The 19,235-nt window shown below is 43.7% G+C and overlaps 1 protein-coding gene across 2 annotated transcripts in view; it reads right to left on the bottom strand.

Moving 5' to 3' along the window:
- Positions 1-18,272, bottom strand: part of C10H1orf100 (chromosome 10 C1orf100 homolog) — a 36,296-nt gene extending 18,024 nt beyond the window's left edge. For both annotated transcript variants that reach the window (XM_027613027.1, XM_027613028.1), the window contains exons 1-3: positions 18,168-18,272; positions 9,475-9,543; positions 3,415-3,510 (exon numbers count right to left, since the gene is read on the bottom strand). In XM_027613027.1, the coding sequence (XP_027468828.1) occupies positions 3,415-3,510; positions 9,475-9,530 (152 nt within the window). In that variant the 5' untranslated portion in view covers positions 9,531-9,543; positions 18,168-18,272. The remainder of the gene's footprint in view (positions 1-3,414; positions 3,511-9,474; positions 9,544-18,167) is intronic.
- Positions 18,273-19,235: the final 963 nt, after the last annotated feature.

Below are 19,235 nucleotides of genomic sequence, written 5' to 3'. Positions count from 1 at the left end.
CGGAGGGCAAACAGGTTCATGAGGAGTGCTCCAAGTCATTAATTGTCAGGGAAATGCAAAGCAAAACCACAATGAGCTATCAGCTCACACCTGTTAGAATGGCTATTATCAAAATGGCAAGAGATAAGAGGTTTTGACAAGAAAAAGGAACCCTTGTGCACTGTTGGTGGGAATGCAAACTGATGTAGCCACTGTGGAAAACAGTATGTGGGTTCCTCAAAACATTAAAAATAGAACTACCATATGATCCAGCAATTCCACTTCTGGGTATTTATCAGAAGAAAATGAAATCCCTATCTCAAAGAGATAGCTGCACCCCCACATTCACTGCAGCATTATTTGCAATGGCCAAGACATAGAAACAATCTAAGTGTTCACTGATGGATGAAAGGATGGAGGTATCGTATATGTATATAAAATGGAATACTATTTGGCCATGAAAAGGAGGAAAACCTGCCATTTGTTGCAGCATGGATGGACCTTGAGGGCATTGTGCTAAATGAAATGTCAGATAAAGACGAGTACTGTATGATCTCACTTATATGTGGAATATAAAAAAAACAAATGCATAGAAGAAGAGAACAGAATGGTGGTTTCCCGACACAGAGTTGGGGGATGGGAGAAATGGGTGAAGGAGGTCAAAAGGGACAAATTTCCAGATAAATAAGTTCTGGAAATGTAATGTACTATATGGTGATTATAGTTAATTACACTATATTGTATATTTGAAAGGTGCTAAGATAGTAGATCTTAAAAGTCTCATCATTAGTGAAAAATTTGCAACTATATCAGGTGATAGATATTAACTAAACTTATTGTAGTAATCACTTCACAATATGTAAATATATTAAATCATTATGTTGTACAACCTAAACAAATACAATGTTATATTGTCAACACTATCTCAATAAACTGGGGGGGGATAAAAAAGGGTTTCAAAATACTATTCATTCCATTTTGTGTAGATCTGGAATGTTCTGCATGATTATCTATCTCTGAGTGATGACATGGGTAATTTCATTTCTTTTTTTATTAATGCTTTCTGAATGTTGTAATAAACATGCATATTTTTAAATTTTGCTTTATTTTACTTTTTTAAAATCTCTCCTCCCAGTGTGGGGCTTGAACTCACCACCCAGAGTCCAAGAGTCACACGCTCTACAGACTGAGCCAGCCAGGCACCCCAACATGGGTATTTTTAAACTATAAAATATATGAAGTGAGCGGCTCTAGGTGTGAAAAATATTAGATGTTGGGTGACATTTAGGAACATCTAAACCCCATCATTTAATAGTAGGATGTATTCTTACTTGATGGGATCACCATGATTAATCACACTTAAACGAGGTGACTGAAACTATATAATCATAATGTATTGTGATTCCATATTCGGGTAAAAACTTGATTATAATGGGCCTTCTTTAAAGATTGTTTAGCAGAAATGGATAGGTTCTGCCTGAAGTTCAGAAAAAAGTAAGGGCGAGAATGTGAGGGTGTGAATGTGGTACTGGTTGGGGGAGGGGTGGGAAAGGCTGGTGGGTGGATGGTGCTCTGTGAAGCATAGGCTTGGAGAAGCGCAGAAAATTCCCGCCCACCTCTACCTTCTCTATTTCATGCTTAGGAGGCACTTAGTCTTGTAAAGTGGGCACCTTAAATGGTGCACAGGAGCACTCCTTTCCCTACAAAAGCATGCCCCCCCTCACCTCCCCGTCAATCAAATATTAACTGCCTGATGAACAGGTCAGTCCTTTGTGAAGTTGGGTTCTGTGTAACCATCCCTGACGTTTGGTCACTTCTGTGCCACTGAGAGCTGTGGCTTCTGAACCACATCTTGGTGATTGTCCCTAGATTTACCCCTGCAGGACTGGTAGCCCACTCTGCCTTTGCCTAGGGTGTTTCTATGGAACCAGAATAGTCGCCATTTTCAAGTAATACATCAGTATCCTGAAGACAAGACTTCCATTCAAAGGATTGGATTCTAATACTGGAACTGTTAAATTGGTAGAGGAATATATCTGGGGAAGGTAAGCCAGAGACACCTATCAAGTTATACTACAACTACAAAAACTGAAGTTAGGATTTGTCCCAAGAACTGCCTTATTTCCTGTTTTTTTGGGGGGGCGGAATGGGGAGTGCTCAAGGGCTTGTCTTTTCCTTCTTATTTTTAACTAGAAGCTTACTAAAGTCACTGATTGGCATCTGCACTAAGTTCTCCCCTTAAGGCTGATCTTGGGCGGGCGTTAGTCTTGCCAGAGTCAAGTAGAAGTAGAGTCCAGGTTCCCTTTGTCTGAGCCGTCCTGTGAGGAGGAGGACGGACATTCGTGGACCGGGTGTTGGAGTCCGGTGTGTAGTCAGAACCCACAGAGCACATGGGGAGAGTGCCTGGGGGTGGGGCCAGCCCAACGAGAGTTTACCATACTTGTGTATCTGAATTAGAACAAAGAGCCTTGAACTGAGAATCAGAAAATGTGCATAGTTCCAAGTACCAGCTTTCACACCAACCAACTGTACCTTGGGCAAGACATGTCACTTCTCTGGGCTACGTCTTACTCACTTAACTGGATCAGAATGACCTCTAACGCTACTTCTAGTTTGATCTTCTATTAATTTAAGACTCTGTGCTGCTTTGTAGATGCCATGGCTCTCTTTTCTTTGCATGAGGATAATGAGGAGTTGACTACATCGAAGGCAATTAAGTGAAGAAATTTAGAAAATACATTAGACGATGAAGTCAAAATAATAGCACTCATATTTCAAGTGCTTGCTATGTTCTGGAATTTTATGACAATATTTTATTTAACAGATAAGGCAACTGATTCCCAGAGGAGGATTTAAAATTGCCCAAGATCAGCTATTTCAAAAGTTAACTCAAATTGCTGCTCCTAACTACTGTGGTTTCTAGCCTCCCCAAACTAGAAAATAACATCCAAGTGACTGCTTTTTATTTCTTCCTTTTCTTCTTGTTAAAAATCACATCCGGAAATGCAGAAACTGTTTAGGCCAAATTCACAATTTTCCTGAGAGGGAAACTGAGTCTCAGGAAGGGTAAGTTTTTTGAACAAGGTGAAACTCCGAACTCATGGTGTTTCTTAAATTTCTTTGATGATTTCATAACATTTTGTATTTATTGTTGATTATAAAAGTAATATATGTTCATTAGATAAAATCTGGAAAATGGAGAAAAAGTTAAAAAATAAAAATACAAATACCACCATCTTACCATTCAGAAAAAGCCATTGTTAACAGTTTGGTGTATTTCCTTCCGAACTTTTTGAATCTATTAAATAACAATTATTATTATTATTTATTGTTATTATTATTATGACTACAAATTGTGACTCCTATTTTTTTTTCCACTTATCCTTCTCACTTTAGTGAAATTTTTGAAAACAAAGATTTGGGAAGGTGTCTCACCTGGGAGGTCTCTTCACACTAGAATCAGAATGGACTCTTGCCACCTGCCCGGGATAGTATCCTTGGACGTCCTTTCCTTGATGAGCGATGAATATACTAGTGGAGAAAGTAAGAAGGTGATAAAAGGAAAAAAAGTAATTACTACAATTAGTTCTTTACAGAAGAGTGCAGCTGTGGTCCTAATAAAATATCCACGCACTTTGCCCTCGGTCCCTAAACCCATGGAATTTCTTGATGGGAGCATCTTCTGTTACCCGTTTTTCAGGATTTGGTTCTCAAGATTCATAAGGAAATATTCGACATGTCAGGTATTAGGTTCAAAATATCAGAAAAAGAAATAAAAGGATATATAAGACCATGGGGGCAAATGCTGATAATCGTCAAAATGTGAAAATGGATAAATGGGGGTTCCTTATACTGTTTTTTAATACTTTGGGTAGGTTTACAAACTTTCACAAGTTTTTTGTTTTTGTTTTTTTAAACTGCATCGATTAAGTGTATGGTGCAAGAAATGAATAGGCACTAGGATGGGGCACAGGGTGCTTGTGGGCTGGAGGAGGAAGCCTAGCCCCGCTGGGGAAGGCTGGGCTTTGAGGAGGTTTTGAGGCACAAAGAGTGTAGGAAGTGTTTCTGGGTGTGGAGGTGAGGCAGGGCAGACAGCTGAACCCCAGAGCTGGGGGGAGGCAAGGTGAGGCTTGGTGAGGGCGCTGTGGTGCCCAGACCTCACCTTTTGAAAGACATCTTATTTTACAATCAATTCATTTTCCTTTCAGATTATAGTCACTGCGTTATGTGGTTATATTAGAATTATGTACAGTTGGATTATGTTATTTGCAGATTTTATTTCAGAAGAGCAGTAGGAACATTACAAAATATTTGTTATAAATAAAGGGAGTGTTGTGTCTTGAAAGGTCGAGAACCACTCATGTAGGTGACAGGGAATCTTGGTAGCATTTTTAAGAAGGTTAATGACTTAGCGCAATTTTTATTCTAGAAAGATCTTTGCCAGTGGCAGTGTGGACAACAATGTGGAGGACAGTCTGATGAGAAGTACAGAGATTGGCCAGCAGTTAATTGTAGTCATTTAACGTGGGACATGGAGAAGCTCTGAGCTGTGTGGTGGGAAGGTGGCTGGACAGGACCAAGGACACTGTGGGAGAAAAGGTTGAAGCTGAGAGGGAAATGTCCAAGACAAGGACAGGCTTGCCCTTGGGCTTCAGACATAAGGAAGAAGGCTGCCATTCCTCAGGAGACTGAGGGGACACAGGTGACCGTTGTGGGGAGGATGACTTTAGAGTTTGTGGTATGTAGGTCTTTGGGGACCTTCCACGGATTCTGAGCACTCAGTAGGTGCCATCCGCGGTCCAAGGGAAGAGTCAGTCCAAAGGGGTACATAGTTTTGTATGAAGTAGCTCGCCAAATCTGTGTTGGGTGATGAACAAAAGCCTGACCCATGGCTGCCGGCCAACCAGAATTTACTGAGTGCACATACTGGGCCTGCACGCTCTGGGTTCTGCAGATACAGAGCTGACTAGGAATTACTGCTTACCCTTACAATGCTCTTTATGTGCTGAAATAGTGATCTGAATAAAGTGTCAGTGGGGGCACAGACAAGGGAGGGGTGCCTAGGATTGGGGCGGGCAAATAGGATGGGGAAGAGATTCTAGGTGAGGGGAATTTTAGAAGCCAAGATGTGGCCAGAGCTGGGATCAGAGCAGAGTGTGTGGGGGCCGGTGGGAACCTCGCTGTCCAACGAGTGTGAAAGGCGAGCTCTGTGAACAGGGTGGGTCTGTCTGTCTAAGCAAACAGGACCTTGGGGAGCTCTGATTTTCAGAAAACCACAGTCTGTCTGGGCCTGCCCCGTGGCTAGGATAATATGACTGAGCCCTGAAGAGTGCATAACAGCAGGGATTAAGTCATATGGAGAGAGAGGAACTGGCACAATAATAGGGAGAAAATGACATTTTTGAGTGCCTGGGAGTGGGACTTTCTTGGGCATCCATCCCGTTTCTGAAGTGCTACCTTGGAGAGATTACCCTAGGGTCATGTTATGCTTTGTTAAGAACCCCAGTGGGGTTCCAAATCCACACTGGTTTCTCACAGTTGCTGTGCTGTTTTCAGTAGGCTGAGTCTTGACCATGGATTCTTCCCTAGCATGCATATAACCAATGCCTGATGAATACAGGTGAGTAATCTAAGCACTGGTCCTTAGACACAGTCTGCAAAAGCTGTTTTGAGAATGGAGAAGCCCTTCTTTACCAGGACTGGGTAACACACCCTGCTCACCATCCCTGGGGAGTCTCTCTTGGTAGGTTTTGTCCCAGGAGCTGGGAGAGGAAGGGAAAGTGTGTGAGCAGGCATTGGAGGGAAGAAGGGCTGGGTGGAGAAGCAGAAAGTTCTGGGGAAAGAATCGCGCATTTTGTCTCCAACTCTTTGGGTAGACTTTCCAAGCTCCCCATGTGGCCTAACTTCAGCTCAAACAGGAGAAAGCTCCCAGTCAGGAGGTTAATGGGGGGCAATGCCTAACTTGGCTTGTCAACCAGTGTTCCCAGAGGCTTCTCCTGAGGGCCTTGGGTGCAGACCTGGCTAAGGACCCCTATTGGAGCTCTGCTCAGACCCATCCGTTAACTTGACTTGCAAAATTCCTGAATGAGTTGTAGGAAGGTCTTTCCTTCTTGGGTGGGAGCCGGAGTCCTGCTTTGTTTGATTCCCCCACACATTGTTTACCAGTCCCTGCCTGACAGCTTGGCTCTTTGAGGTGATGTGTTTTGTCCAGACAAAAGCAAACCTGTCACCTGGGAGAGTGCATGTCACAGGAGCAGAAATCTGGGCTTAGCCACGGACAAAATTCAGCATACACAAGGGAGGAGGGGAGGGTTCATCCCTCAAGAGCCTGGCCCCATGGCTGGAGGTGGCCTATGCTCCTAGGTGACTCTGCTGTCCTTTGTTATGTCTGTGTTGGGCCTCAGGCTTTAGGAGGGTGATCTCATCTATTTCCCAGTCACTTTGCCAGGTAAATATTATGAACACCCTGTTACAGAACATGAGACCGAGGCTCGGAGAAGTCAAGTGGGCTCTCCAAACATTACCTGGCTGGTAAATGCCAGAGCCGTGGATCAAACCCTAGTCTCTGAACTCTGTGGTGCATCTGGAGTCATCTCTGTGTATACAGAATGGCTTTTTTTCAGAAGAAAAAAAGTTCCTTTTTTTATAGGAACTCTGGGATTCTTTCACTGGCAGACAGGAAGTAGATGCCATGCACCAGAGGAAGAGGAGAAGGAATAGCGCAGCCATGTTAGCTGGGAGTGGCCTTCCATTCAGTGAGCCGAGTCCCCATTGAAGGTTCTACGGTGGCTGTCGTGGGCCAGGTGCTAGGGACACAGTGATGATAAATATTATCTTCTACCCAAGGGTTCACAATCTGGTAGAGAAAACCACATTCAGGCACTGACTCATCATACACAGTGAGTAAATGCTGGGCCAGTCAGGAACAGGCTCGGGGGAATGAGTCACTTAGTGAAGACACAAGCTAGTCAGCACAGAGGATGGACCCCTCCATGCCTGCTCTGCCATCTCCCAGACCCATTATCCCCTCAAGGAAGAGGGAAGCCTCAGGTTCCCTGTCAGTAAAGTAGGGGGGGCACACCATCACCCCCCGGAATGACTCCGTGAGTCAACGAGACAGGGTGAACATACTTGGTGATCTGTGGTAGGGTTGCCATAGCTCTGGGCATAAAAAGCTGCCCCCCACAGCTGCCTCTGGGTCTCCCAGAGACCACTTCAGGCAGTGTTTTAAAACTCCATCTTAAGTCTGACAGAAATTCCACATCTTTTCTCTGTGGAGAAAACCACACCACACTGTGACTACTCCACATGAAGCAATCTTTTCGGGAGCATCCGGTGCTCTGCAAAACAACCCAGCCCTCAGTCTGTCTGAGTGACAGGCCTGTCGTTTGGGGGTGACAGCAGGTCACATTAGCCTCTGATACAATTCTTAGGGGAGCTGTGTGAACCCTTGAACATTTAATTTTATCAGGCGCCCCTGCCAATGTGTGATTCCATTTTCCCTCACGAGGTCGCAAGGTTCCCTCACGAGGTCCCAAGGTTTGGGCGCATAAGGAGGGACCAGATATTGTCTGAGCGGAAGGAGGAGGTCAGGCCTTCCACAGAGACTGCCAGGCAGCAGGACACAAATCTGTGACAGGATATTCACTGATTCATTCATGTTCACAAATGTGCACAGAGGAACTACTACATGTGGCAGTTGGCTCCACAGAGGTGACGATGGTGGGTGGAGGGAGGCAAATGAGCCCACCCGAGGGGCCTCCCCGGATGTGTAGCCAAGGGTAGGAATCAAGAGCACAGATGTTGGGGCCAGATTCATGGGTTCAAATCCTACCTCTGCCAATTCCTTACTAGCTGTGGGATCATGGGACAGTCATTTAAGTACTCTGTGCCTCAGTTTACCCTCTAGACCTCACAGCTGTTGTGAAAACGAAATGAGCAAAAATGCACTGGGTGTGAGTGAGACTGGCCTGTTGGAGGAACACAGGAAAGACAGTGGGAGGGAGGAGACCAAAGCAGGGGCAGGGCCAGTTCCTGCAGTGCCGTATAGGCCCCAGCAGAGTTTAGATTTTGTGCAACATGCAGTGATTGCAGGGTTTTATGCAATTGAGGGCTTTGATCCAATTTACATTTTATGGAGCGTGTGCTGGAGAATGGGCAGGAGGAGGGCATGAGTGGGAAGTTGCTGTAGGTGAGTGGGGCGAGGCAGCAGAGCGTGGGACATACAGCCTGGAGGTACCATTGAGGAACCTCCTGAGGGGTTAGCTCCCCCTTACTGTTGCAGAGGCAGGAAAGGCATCCAGCTCCACAGTGAGTATGGTGGGGAGGCTGGGGCCCCAGCCTAGTTCAGGCGGCCTGCCTCCTCGTGGGACTCTGATGGATGAGCACAGAGAACAGAACCCAGCCCCGCTTTAGGACGTCATGGAGCCCGTGCTTGCTGCACAGCATTCCACCTAAACCCTCAGGCTCCCCACAGGCTGGCTTAGACCAGGCCCCGTGACTCTGACTTGGTTCCACAGAACTCCAGGCAGCAGCAGCTGAGGGAGGTTTGTTTCCATTTTGCCCAGGAGATGACCCACAGTTAAATAACCCAACAGTGCACAAGACAAATCTCAAACACACTCAGAAAGACCAAGGGCTTGTGGGGAGGCAGAAATCAGGAAATATGGGAACCCATCCCTCCGGTTCCTCCTCATGCGGGTTTCCCGGAAGCAAGGATAGACTCTGTAGTTTCTCTGAAGGAGGACTCAAAGTGTGTAGGAACACAGCATCCTTTCCCCACCCCTCCTTCAGTAATTTCTGGAAGCAGAAGGACTTATCTTTGTTGACTAAACATTGTTAAAAATAACTAGATACTAAAATAAACATGAGGCTTACTCGAAACCACGAACCCAAAGAGGCTGACCCCAAAGTCACTTGCTATGTGAGGGTTCCTGCCCAAATTTCATAGCTTCTAAACCTCTGCAGACCCCACGGCCAGTGGTGAAGGGAAGGTGAGGTTAGGGTCTATAGATTATTATCCAATATCTCTCAGCAAGATGAATTTAGCACAAGAAAATACATCTAGGAACTTGTTAGTCCTGGGCCATCTTTGAATTCGGAGGAAGAGTAAACATCCTACTTAGTTTCAATCTGTGTAACTGTCTCCCATACAGCAGAAGCACGAAGGAGTCTGTTTGATCCCAAGCAGAGTAAAGGGGTTCCCACTAAAATGTGGGCTGAGGCTCCTCATACTTCTTGCTGATGTCCTTCCCAAGCAAAAACCAATATTCTTCCAATCTTTGGGGAGTTTGGAGTTGCCTGTTTGCTTGGATTTTGCCATGAGTGTGGGATTTTTTTTTTTTTTAACTTTCCCCAAACTCAAAGAAACGTCACTGGAACCTCTGGGAGCAGTTATCTGTCAATCAGAGAGCAGCAGGTGAACAAGTCTGCCCCCCAGATGTCCATCTGCCCCACTGCAGCTCTGGATGGCATCTGCGTCTGGAAGGACATTACCTGGATGGGATCACTGGGCGGCGGTCAATAAATTCTCGAAGCCGGATGGCAGCCATGGTGGATGGGAGTCTAAAAAATATTACAGAGTGAAGGTTGATATTGGAAATTTATATAAACTACATAGTATATTGCGTATTGTGTGAACACACTCTACACACAGTCCATTTCCATGCAGGAGCTATCTAGTGCCACCAATTCTGTCTTGAAAGAAATAACAGTAAGAAAACTGAAGAGTAGATAGACCGGCCATGGCTTTTGCTAGACCACTTAGGGAAGGACATAAACTTGTAAAGGGCAATAAATAAATAAATAAATAAAGTGGAAAGCATAAGCCAATACATACAGATACACTTTTCTTTAAAAATAGAAACTACTGGAGTGCCTGGGTGGCTCATTTGGTTAAGTGTCCGACACTTGGTTTTGGCTCAGGTCATGATCTCAGGGTTGTAAGACTTAGCCCCACATGGGGCTCCTTGCCCAGTGGGGAGTCTGCTTGTCTCCCTCTGCCCCTCCCCCTGCTTTTGTGTGCTCTCCCTCTAAAATAAGTAAATAAATCTTAAAAAAAATAAGAATATGAATAGAAACTACTGTGCCGGTTCTCACCTGATTAGAGTGCTTTCCTACTGCACAAGTTCGCAGGCTCGGCGTTACGTGCCCCAACTCTCTGGCACCTTGTGCGCTGGATAGGAATTAGACTCCTCCAACCGCACAGGCTAGATTGAGACTCGGAAGGCAAAAACGAGACCGAGTCCGCTGCGTGCTGCATGGACCCTTTCTACTGACAGGCAAGGCCAGAAGCTGTGGTATGGTGAGTTTCTGCAGCGCTGGGTGTCAAGAAGCAAGTGCATTGAAGGCAGTGGCTGAACCCTGCCTTCCCATGTTCAAATGCCACCTTTGGGTGTGTGGAGCACAGCCCTGCAGTGGCAGTGGTGGCGGCTTTGGGAGGAGGTTCTGGAAAGAGCTTCCTGAGTGGGGCCCAGGTAGCTGCTCCCACGATGGGTCAGTTTTGTGAAGGTGTTCCAGGAGTTCCTGGAGGCCTTCCCCAGAGTCTGCTTCTCATTGTCCCTCCAATGATTTTGTAAGTGCCTCATCATCTACATCAATCTTTTTCTGTTTCCCAGACATGAACATACAATACATATTGTTTCTAGTCTAAAATTCATATTGCCTCAGATCACCTACTGGAGAAGACTTGCCACAGAAGACTACTCCATCTAAATATTCACTTGAGAAAGAGTCAACACTGGGGAGAGAAATGGAGTGCCTGGGGAACAGAGGTGGGACAAAGCCTTACTCTTTTACGGTTTACCTTTGTGCACCTTATAAATTTTGTACTATGTGTTCATATTATGTGGCTATAGAGACAATTGGGCCTCTGTTGCATGAACCTGGTAAAGAACAGTGTAGCAGGAGAACATTGGAAGGAGACCCATATCCTACCCCTGAGCCCCTCACATTCACACGTTACATCCTGATCCCAAAGTGTTGGTACTTAGAAGCAGAGCCTTTGGGAAGTACGGGGGGGTGGAGCCTCATGAATGGAGCTAGTGCTGTTATGAAAGAGACCCCAGGGAGCTCCCGTGTACTCTTCCTGTCACGTGAGGACACAACAGGAAGTGGGCAGCCTGCAGCCCAGCAGAGGGCTCCCACCAGAACCTGACCCCACTGGTGCTCTGATCTTGGACTTCCAGCCTCCAGAACTGCGAGAAGTAAATTTCTGATGTTTAGAAACTACCCAGTCTAGGGTAATTTGGTATGGCAGCCCAAACAGACGAAGGCCCCCTGCTCTATATATTGATGATTACAATATCTCTCTGGAGGGTCAAGTGAGCAATAATGCATGTGTGCGTTCTGTAACCAAAACAGCACCTTTGAGAAAAGAGAAATATGAGTTTCTATGTATGGACATGTATTACGTGTCAGGTGGCATGAATTAACCCATCTTCCAGAAACCCTGTGAAGTGGTCCCGCTATCTTACAAGAAACCTGAAGGACTGAGAAGTAGAGTAACTTGTATAAGGTCACTGAGGAACCAGGATGGGGACCCATTTGGTTCCAGAGACGTTTATCTTGACAGTATTCTATGCTATATTGAAACAACTGCAGAGCACCCCGACCACCAGCCAAAACAAAACTGGGACAGCCCCCAGAAGGCAGTAACCCGGGGGGAGATGGGTTTCCCTGGGAGGGAAAATAGTATATGGGGGATCCCTCTCCCCTTCCCTAGTCAAAACTAGTCAAAGTACCGCCCACAGGCCAGCTAGCTGTGTTACTTTACCTCTGAGTGTGTTTTTCAAGAAACTCGAACGTTTTCAAGCAAGATTACATTATCATAGACTATTTGGCTATCCAGTGGAGCCTGTTCATTATATAATCTGTTTTTTTTTTTCTTTAGCACTAGTGTGATTATTAAAAAAAAAAAAAGGAAGAAAGAAAGAACAAAAAAGAAATCTGAGTAAATACCATGAAGCTCTTGCCTACACTTGGAAAGCTCTGTGACTGCTGGGATTTTCCTTCACGAGAAGTGACATGCTGGAGAGAAGAATGCAAGATACTCAGGACATTTGCGCTTCACGTCTGCCGTTGACGAGAGAGTGATTGCTCAGTGCCTAGAAATTCTGAATCCACACCAGAGGGAATGAGCCAGTCCTGAGCTGCCATGCTCTGACCATTCCACAGAAACATTTCCAGAGGAACACATGAACAGCCCGCATGGAGTCTAAGCGAAAGCTCCTGGAATCCTCAGAAGATGCTGTCTGGCAATGGCTGCCACCTGTCGTTCCGCATCTTTGAGGAACTGAGCTACCACATAGATACCAAGTCACATCTTGTGTGATTAGTTGTCATCTCTGAACACAGAAGAAAAATGTCGTCTGCAGGAAGATATGTCAGTACATTTTATTTTAGTCAATCTTAAAAAAATAAGTTCACATGCCAAATCTGAATGAGAATTTTGAAGACATGTGAAACTTGCCATTGTTTCCATGCTCGCAGCCAGCCCTGCACAACCACTGTTCTTGGCATCCTGAACAACGTAACTTTCATCTCCTTGAAAATATGTAATTTTTGTTGGTCACCTTAGTAGAAGATTCTTCCTCAGCTGTGTCCCAAATAAGATTCTTCCAGAGCAAACGTGAGTTCTATCTGTAACCTCATCACACATTTCATTCAACTTCAAATTAGCCTTAGGAAACCTTAAATATTTTTCTCATTTTTTTAAAGATTTATTTATTTGAGAGAGGGGGAGGAGCAGGGGGAGAGACTCTCAGGCAAACTCCCTGCTGAGTGTGGAGCCCGACTCGGGGCTCAGTCTCATGACCCTGAGATCATGACCCAATCTGAAACCAATAGTCAGATGCTTAACCAACTGAACCACCCAGGTGCCCAAACGTTTTTCTTGTTTTAAACTGAAAACATAATTATGCTCAGAGTAAATAACGCTGTAAAACAATATTAAAACTATCCACAAACAACTGTTTTCATTTTTTATATTACATATATATATATATGTATATACTTAAATACTTGAACCACAGCAGACATCCTATTTTATATCTTTTTTTCATTTGGTAAGATACAAAAAATTTTCCATGTTGCTACAGAGTATTCTTAATTCTAATATTTAATGTTCCTTTATATTGTTTGGTGAGGTCCACCCCTCATTTTATTTAAAATAGTACCCGATTCCACTCCCATGCCTGGACTTCTTTTTTTTTTTATTTTATTTTGTTATGTTAGTCACCATATATTACATCATTAGTTTTTTTTATTATGTTCTGTTAATCACCATACATTACATCATTAGTTTTTGATGTAGTGTTCCGTGATTCATTGTTTGCATATAGCACCCAGTGCTCCATGCAGAACGTGCCCTCCTTAATACCCATCACCAGGCTAACCCATCCCCCCACCTCCCTCCCCTCTAGAACCTTCAGTTTATTTCTCAGAGTCCATAGTCTCTCATGGTTCGTCTCCCGCTCCAAATTCCCCCCCTTCATTGTTCCCTTTAAGCTATCGTCTTCTTCTTCTTCTTTTTTTTAACATAAAATGTATTATTTGTTTCAGAGGTACAGGTCTGTGATTCAACAGTCTTACACAATTCACAGTGCTCACCATAGCACATACCCTCCCCAATGTCTATCACCCAGCCACCCCATCCCTCCCACGCCCCAGCACTCCAGCAACCCTCAGTTTGTTTCCTGAGATTTAAGAATTCCTCATATCAGTGAGATCATACGATACATGTCTTTCTCTGATTGACTTATTTCACTTAGCATAATACCCTCTAGTTCCATCCACGTCATTACAAATGGCAAGATTTTGGGGTTTTTTGATGGCTGCATAATATTCCATTGTATATATATATCACATCTCTATCTATTCATCTGTTGATGGACATCTTGGCTCTTTCCATAGTTTGGTTATTGTAGGCCTGGACTTCTTCTTCTTCTTTTTTTTTTTTAGATTTTATTTATTTATTTGACAGAGAGAGAGAGGGACAGAGAGAGAGGGAACACAAGCAGGGAGAGTGGAGGAGGGAGAAGCAGGCTTCCCGCCGAGCAGGGAGCCCGATGCGGGGCTCGATCCCAGGTCCCCAGGATCATGACCTGAGCCGAAGGCAGACGCTTAACGACTGAGCCACCCAGGTGCCCCAGGCCTGGACTTCTTATCCATGCTCTATGCTTTATTTTTCTCCAAAATACTCATCACCATCTGCCATACTACATGGTTATTTAATGCATCTTATTTCTGTCTGTCTCCCTGTTGGAAAGTAATCTCCAAGAGGGCAAGGAAGTGCCTTTTGTGCTCACCTTTATATCCCTAGGCCAAAGATAATAACTGGCATATGGTATACATTTTATAAGTGTTTATCGAGTAACTGAATATGCCATAACTAATGAAACCCAGCCCTAATGTTGGACATTTTGGTGGTGCTGAAAGAACTCTATTTTGATTCTGTGGAATTTATTTCTTAAGATACATTCCTAAGAATGAGATAAGACTTGGGCATCTTCATGGTTCCTATTTAGAAGAATTTTAACCACTTCCAATTAATTAACACTGGCCCATAAACCACTACGGTTAGACTCCCAGGACACACAAATTCAAGTTTAATAATAGAATTTTTATTATGCTGAAGTTCAGAAGGTGAACTAAGGTAAATGCACTTGATCTTAGCCAAAAGGCCAATTGAAAAGAAGCAATTGAACTAAGGTAAATGAATAAGAGATGTACATTGCAACAAACTTCCTCAGCCTTAATATTCAAGATACTGACTTCAGAAACAAAGATATAAGATTTATCTTGTCAACTTTCTCAGCGACTTTTGGGAATTATAGAATATATTATGGATCACATTGGAGTTCTGTAAAATAGAATAACAGTCAAAAACCTGTCCATTTATGGTAAAATTTCTTTTTTTTAAGATTTTATTTATTTGACAGAGAGAGAGACAGTGAGAGAGAGAACACAAGCAGGGGGAGTGGGAGAGGAAGAATCAGGCTTCCCGTGGAGCAGGGAGCCCGATGCGGGGCTCGATCCCAGGACTCTGGGATCAAGACCTGAGCCGAAGGCAGACGCTTAACGACTGAGCCACCCAGGCGCCCCATTTATGGTAAAATTTCTTAGCTAACCATGAGGAAACTTTTTCAACTTAATAAGGAACATCTATAGAAGATTACAGCTAACATTTTTAATGGTGAAAGACTGATTTCTTCCTAAAATCTAGAACAAAGCAAGGATGTCTCTCTCACCATTCCTACACAGTGCAATAAGGCCAGGGCAGGAACTATAAGTTCCATATAGTTGGAAAGGAAGAAAACTGTCCCTATTTACAAATGATATAATTGTCTATATAGAAATTCCCAAGGGAGCCTACAAATAAACTCTTAAAACTAATAACTGTTTTTAACAAGATCATAGGATATAAGGTCAACACATATAATTACATTTCTATACTTTATATTTTTTTAAGATTTTATTTATTTATTTGAGAGAGAGAGAGATGGTGAGAGAGAGCATGAGTGGTGGGGGGCAGGGAGAAGGAGAAGCAGGCTCCACACTGAGCAGGGAGCCCGATGCAGGACTCGATCCTAGGACCCTGGGATCATGATCTGAGCCAAAGGTAGACACTTAACCAACTCAGCCACCCAGGCGTACTACATTTCTATACTTGAAAGAAAAAATTGGAACCAAAATTTAAAATGCAACTATTGGGGTGTCTGGGTGGCTCAGTCAGTTGAGTGTCTGACTCTTGGTTTAGGCTCACTCCATTATCTCATGATCGTGAAATTGAACCCCACATTGGGCTTTGCACATAGCGCAGAGTCTGCTTGCCTCTTTCCTTCTGCTCCCCCCATCACCCCACTCTCTCTCTCTCTCTCTCAAATAAATAAATAAACACTTAAAAAGAACGTAACTCTTTACAGTAGCTAAAAAATAGAGAGAAATATTATGCACAAATCTAACAAGACATGTACAGATGCTGGATGCTGAAGGCTACAAAATGTTGATGGAAAAAATCAAAGAGGATCTGAGAGATACACTATGTTCATGGTTTGGGAGACTCGACATAACAAAGATGACAATCTCTCCACACTGATCTGGTTTTATCTGGTCAAACTTCCCAGCAGGAGTTTTTGTAGATATAGACCAGTTATCCTAAAGTTTATTTGGAAATGCAAGGGAACTAAAATCGCCAAAACAAACTTGAAAAAGAACAGCCACCCTCTGTTGGAAAGGGATGGGAGAGACCTGGTCCTGAGCGAACGTTCATCATCCCCCCGACCGTTGGCACATACACTATTTCACTCAGGCCTCACGGAGTCCTGATCTTATCTTGAATATCTAGAAGATGTTAAATTTCATGTTGGAGGTTACACAACCAGTAAACAAGCAAAACCCACAAATCTGTCCGACTCTAAAGCCCTTCGCCTTCTGCTACAGTACCACTGATTCATTGATTCACTTGACACTGTACCAGGCATGAGGGAAAAAGCATTTAGCAAGAGACATGTGGTTCTGTTCTCCTGTTACTTACCTGGTGGAAGAGATGAAGTCAGATATTTATCACAGTGTTGCACAAGTTGATATACAATCAAAGCTCAGTAGCTGCTAAAACAGAATTCTTGACAAATTACCTTTCAGGTAGTTGAATGGCTGTGTCTCCACCCCCACCCGCACCCCATCTTTCAGAATTTTAAAGGAAAAGGCTTCAAGAACAGATGTCACATCTCCTTCAGAAAACCTGAACATTTTCCCTGATATGAAGCACGTGATAAGCTTTCCTTATGGAGATGGGCTTTCTGAAGTTTCAAATTTTAAATTGGCATCAATTTTTATGGTACAAAAGAGCTAAAAATAATATTTGTTAAATCAAAGGTTAGGTCCTCCCAGTACGATAGTGAGTGGAACCAGTAGTAACTGCCTGGTAAGGTTAGTCAGCTTGTGAACCTCAATTAAATAACTAGCAAGTTTTATCATTTAATTAATCTGTCCAAAGAAGGAGCAGAGGCAGGCTATTGGGCAGGGTCCCAAGACTCTGTTATGTTTTGGTAATTTGGGAAAAATTCAAGAAATAGGGAGTGGCATTTAAACTGCTATATAAGCAGCAACAATTGGTTTCCTAGATGTTACTTTATAATCCCAGAGTCCTGGGGGCCTCTTACCTTGGAGGTGTGGAACAAGTATGCAAGGCATTAGGGGAAGTTGGGCCCCTGGGGATATCTACCCCCTAGTGCCATCTCCTACGAGGCCTCTGTTCTGGGTTACAAATGGTCCACTGCCCACCTCTGGACTCCCAGAGCCCTTGATGAATCCTATAATGCATTTTTGTTCTCAGGCCTGTCTTCGTTGGTTTATTGGTTTCTGAATTCATTTATTCATTCTATCATTTAAGAAAATATTTAACGAGTAAAGACTTTGTGCCAGGCCTGCGATAAGGCTCTAGAGATTCTTCAAAGAACAAGACATGAGTTTCATACAGGATCTGGGCTGTCCACCAGAAGCACAACTTCCTAGACGTTGGAACCATGTTGCCTTGGCAGCCACTACCTTCACTCTCCTGTCCTCCTGCCTCAGTGACGTACAAAGTCTTCCCCATCCAAGAAAGTGTTCTATGCATGCTTTGGAATGAATGAGTAAGTGAAAGAATCAATCAGCCAGTCAATTCAGTAACCTGATCATCTAGTTAACAGTTTTTAATCTTTTTGTGTTGCAGAGAGCCAGATGCTTTAATATGGGTATACCTCATTTCTTTTTTTTAAAGATTTTATTTATTTATTTTTTGAGAGAGAGAGCATGAGCATGGGGGTGGGTAGGACAGAGGGAGAGGGAGAAGCAAACTCCCCGCCGAGCAGGAAGCCCGATGCGGGGCTCCATCCCAGGACCTTGAAATCATGACCTGAGCCGAAGGCAGATGCTTAACTGACTGAGCCACCCAGGTGCCCCAGTATACCTCATTTCTAAGAAAAAAAAAATGTTGAGCTAAATCTACTCAAAAAATTTAAAGTCGAGAGGTATGAATATTCACTTTCCAAAAGAATTCTTGACTTTGCAAAATGACTTGCCACAAAGTTTCTTTAATTGTGAGCTCTTGTCTCCAGAACATTCAAAATTCAACCAGCTATTTACTAATGCAACCATTAAGCGAGAGGAGAGAGAGGTTCAGGTGGTAATGACCAAACTGGTGTTACCTGCTTGGGCTGCAGTGGGTAGAGCCCTCCTTGTTCTTAAATGCAGTCTTCTGAGGACAGCAGTTATTTCAGCTGCCTCCTGGTGTTGGATATACTGCAAAAGCACACTGCGGAGTTATAGGACTTGATCCTTTTACATCACTCAAAGGGCATTGTGATGCACTGTGGGACAGAAAGTTTTGCCAGATGATGCCATTCAGGTCTTGACCTTATAAAAAGTAGGGATGCTTTGGTCTCCATGAGAGCCCAGCTGCACAAGAAAGAAAGGGTAAAAAATCAGTGTGGAAAAGAAAACCATGTGGACAAATAACCCAGACTATTTAAGCGCTAGAACTTTCTTTTCTGTAAAGATCATTCTAAGGACAACATAAGGCTAAAGATCTGGGTGGTGCTGTATTGGCAAGTAATGCCCTTTGCAAGCTAGAATTGAAGAAGTAGAGCACACAGCAGACAAATGAACCCAGCTCTGCTTGGTGTGAGACTAACTAAGCTCCATCCAGCTCCTACTGAAGCCACCAATGGAAGCTTTAAAGTGTTTACAAATACAGTTCAATCCATGGAGCATCACAGTAACACTACAATATGGAATAGCATGTCATAACCTCAGAAGAACAGAATGGCAAGTGTTCTCATTCAAACCAACCTTTACCAAAAACAAAAACAATACAAAATACCAGTGTTATCTGTAGGAGGCTGGCCTGGATACAGGAACACCGCTCAGTTAAATAGTGTTTGCAACTAGAGGGGTTTGCAACTAGGAAATAGTGTCTGCAACCAGGAAGTGTTTGTAACTAGCCCATAAAATTTTAGGTGGTACTTAGGAGACCAGGGACTAGGCTGGGGCTCCCACTGGGAGACTCACTCACATGGAACAGACACAAGAGTTGTTTAACACCAAATTTTTGGTGACACAGCACCTTGTAGAAAGTAGACAGGTGGGGAAAATTTAAAGATAAGAACAGAAGCAACACATTGGGATTACACTAATAGAAATGATACATGGTTCTCATTTGTTGGGTAAGCATCTTCTATTGCCAGGCACTGTGTTAGCTGTCTGAGACCATCTCA

Source organism: Zalophus californianus, chromosome 10 (genome assembly GCF_009762305.2).
Source record: "Zalophus californianus isolate mZalCal1 chromosome 10, mZalCal1.pri.v2, whole genome shotgun sequence".
Lineage (NCBI taxonomy): Eukaryota > Metazoa > Chordata > Mammalia > Carnivora > Otariidae > Zalophus > Zalophus californianus.
Note: the sequence above shows the minus strand (reverse complement) of the source record. Positions and strands in the feature narration are given on the sequence as shown.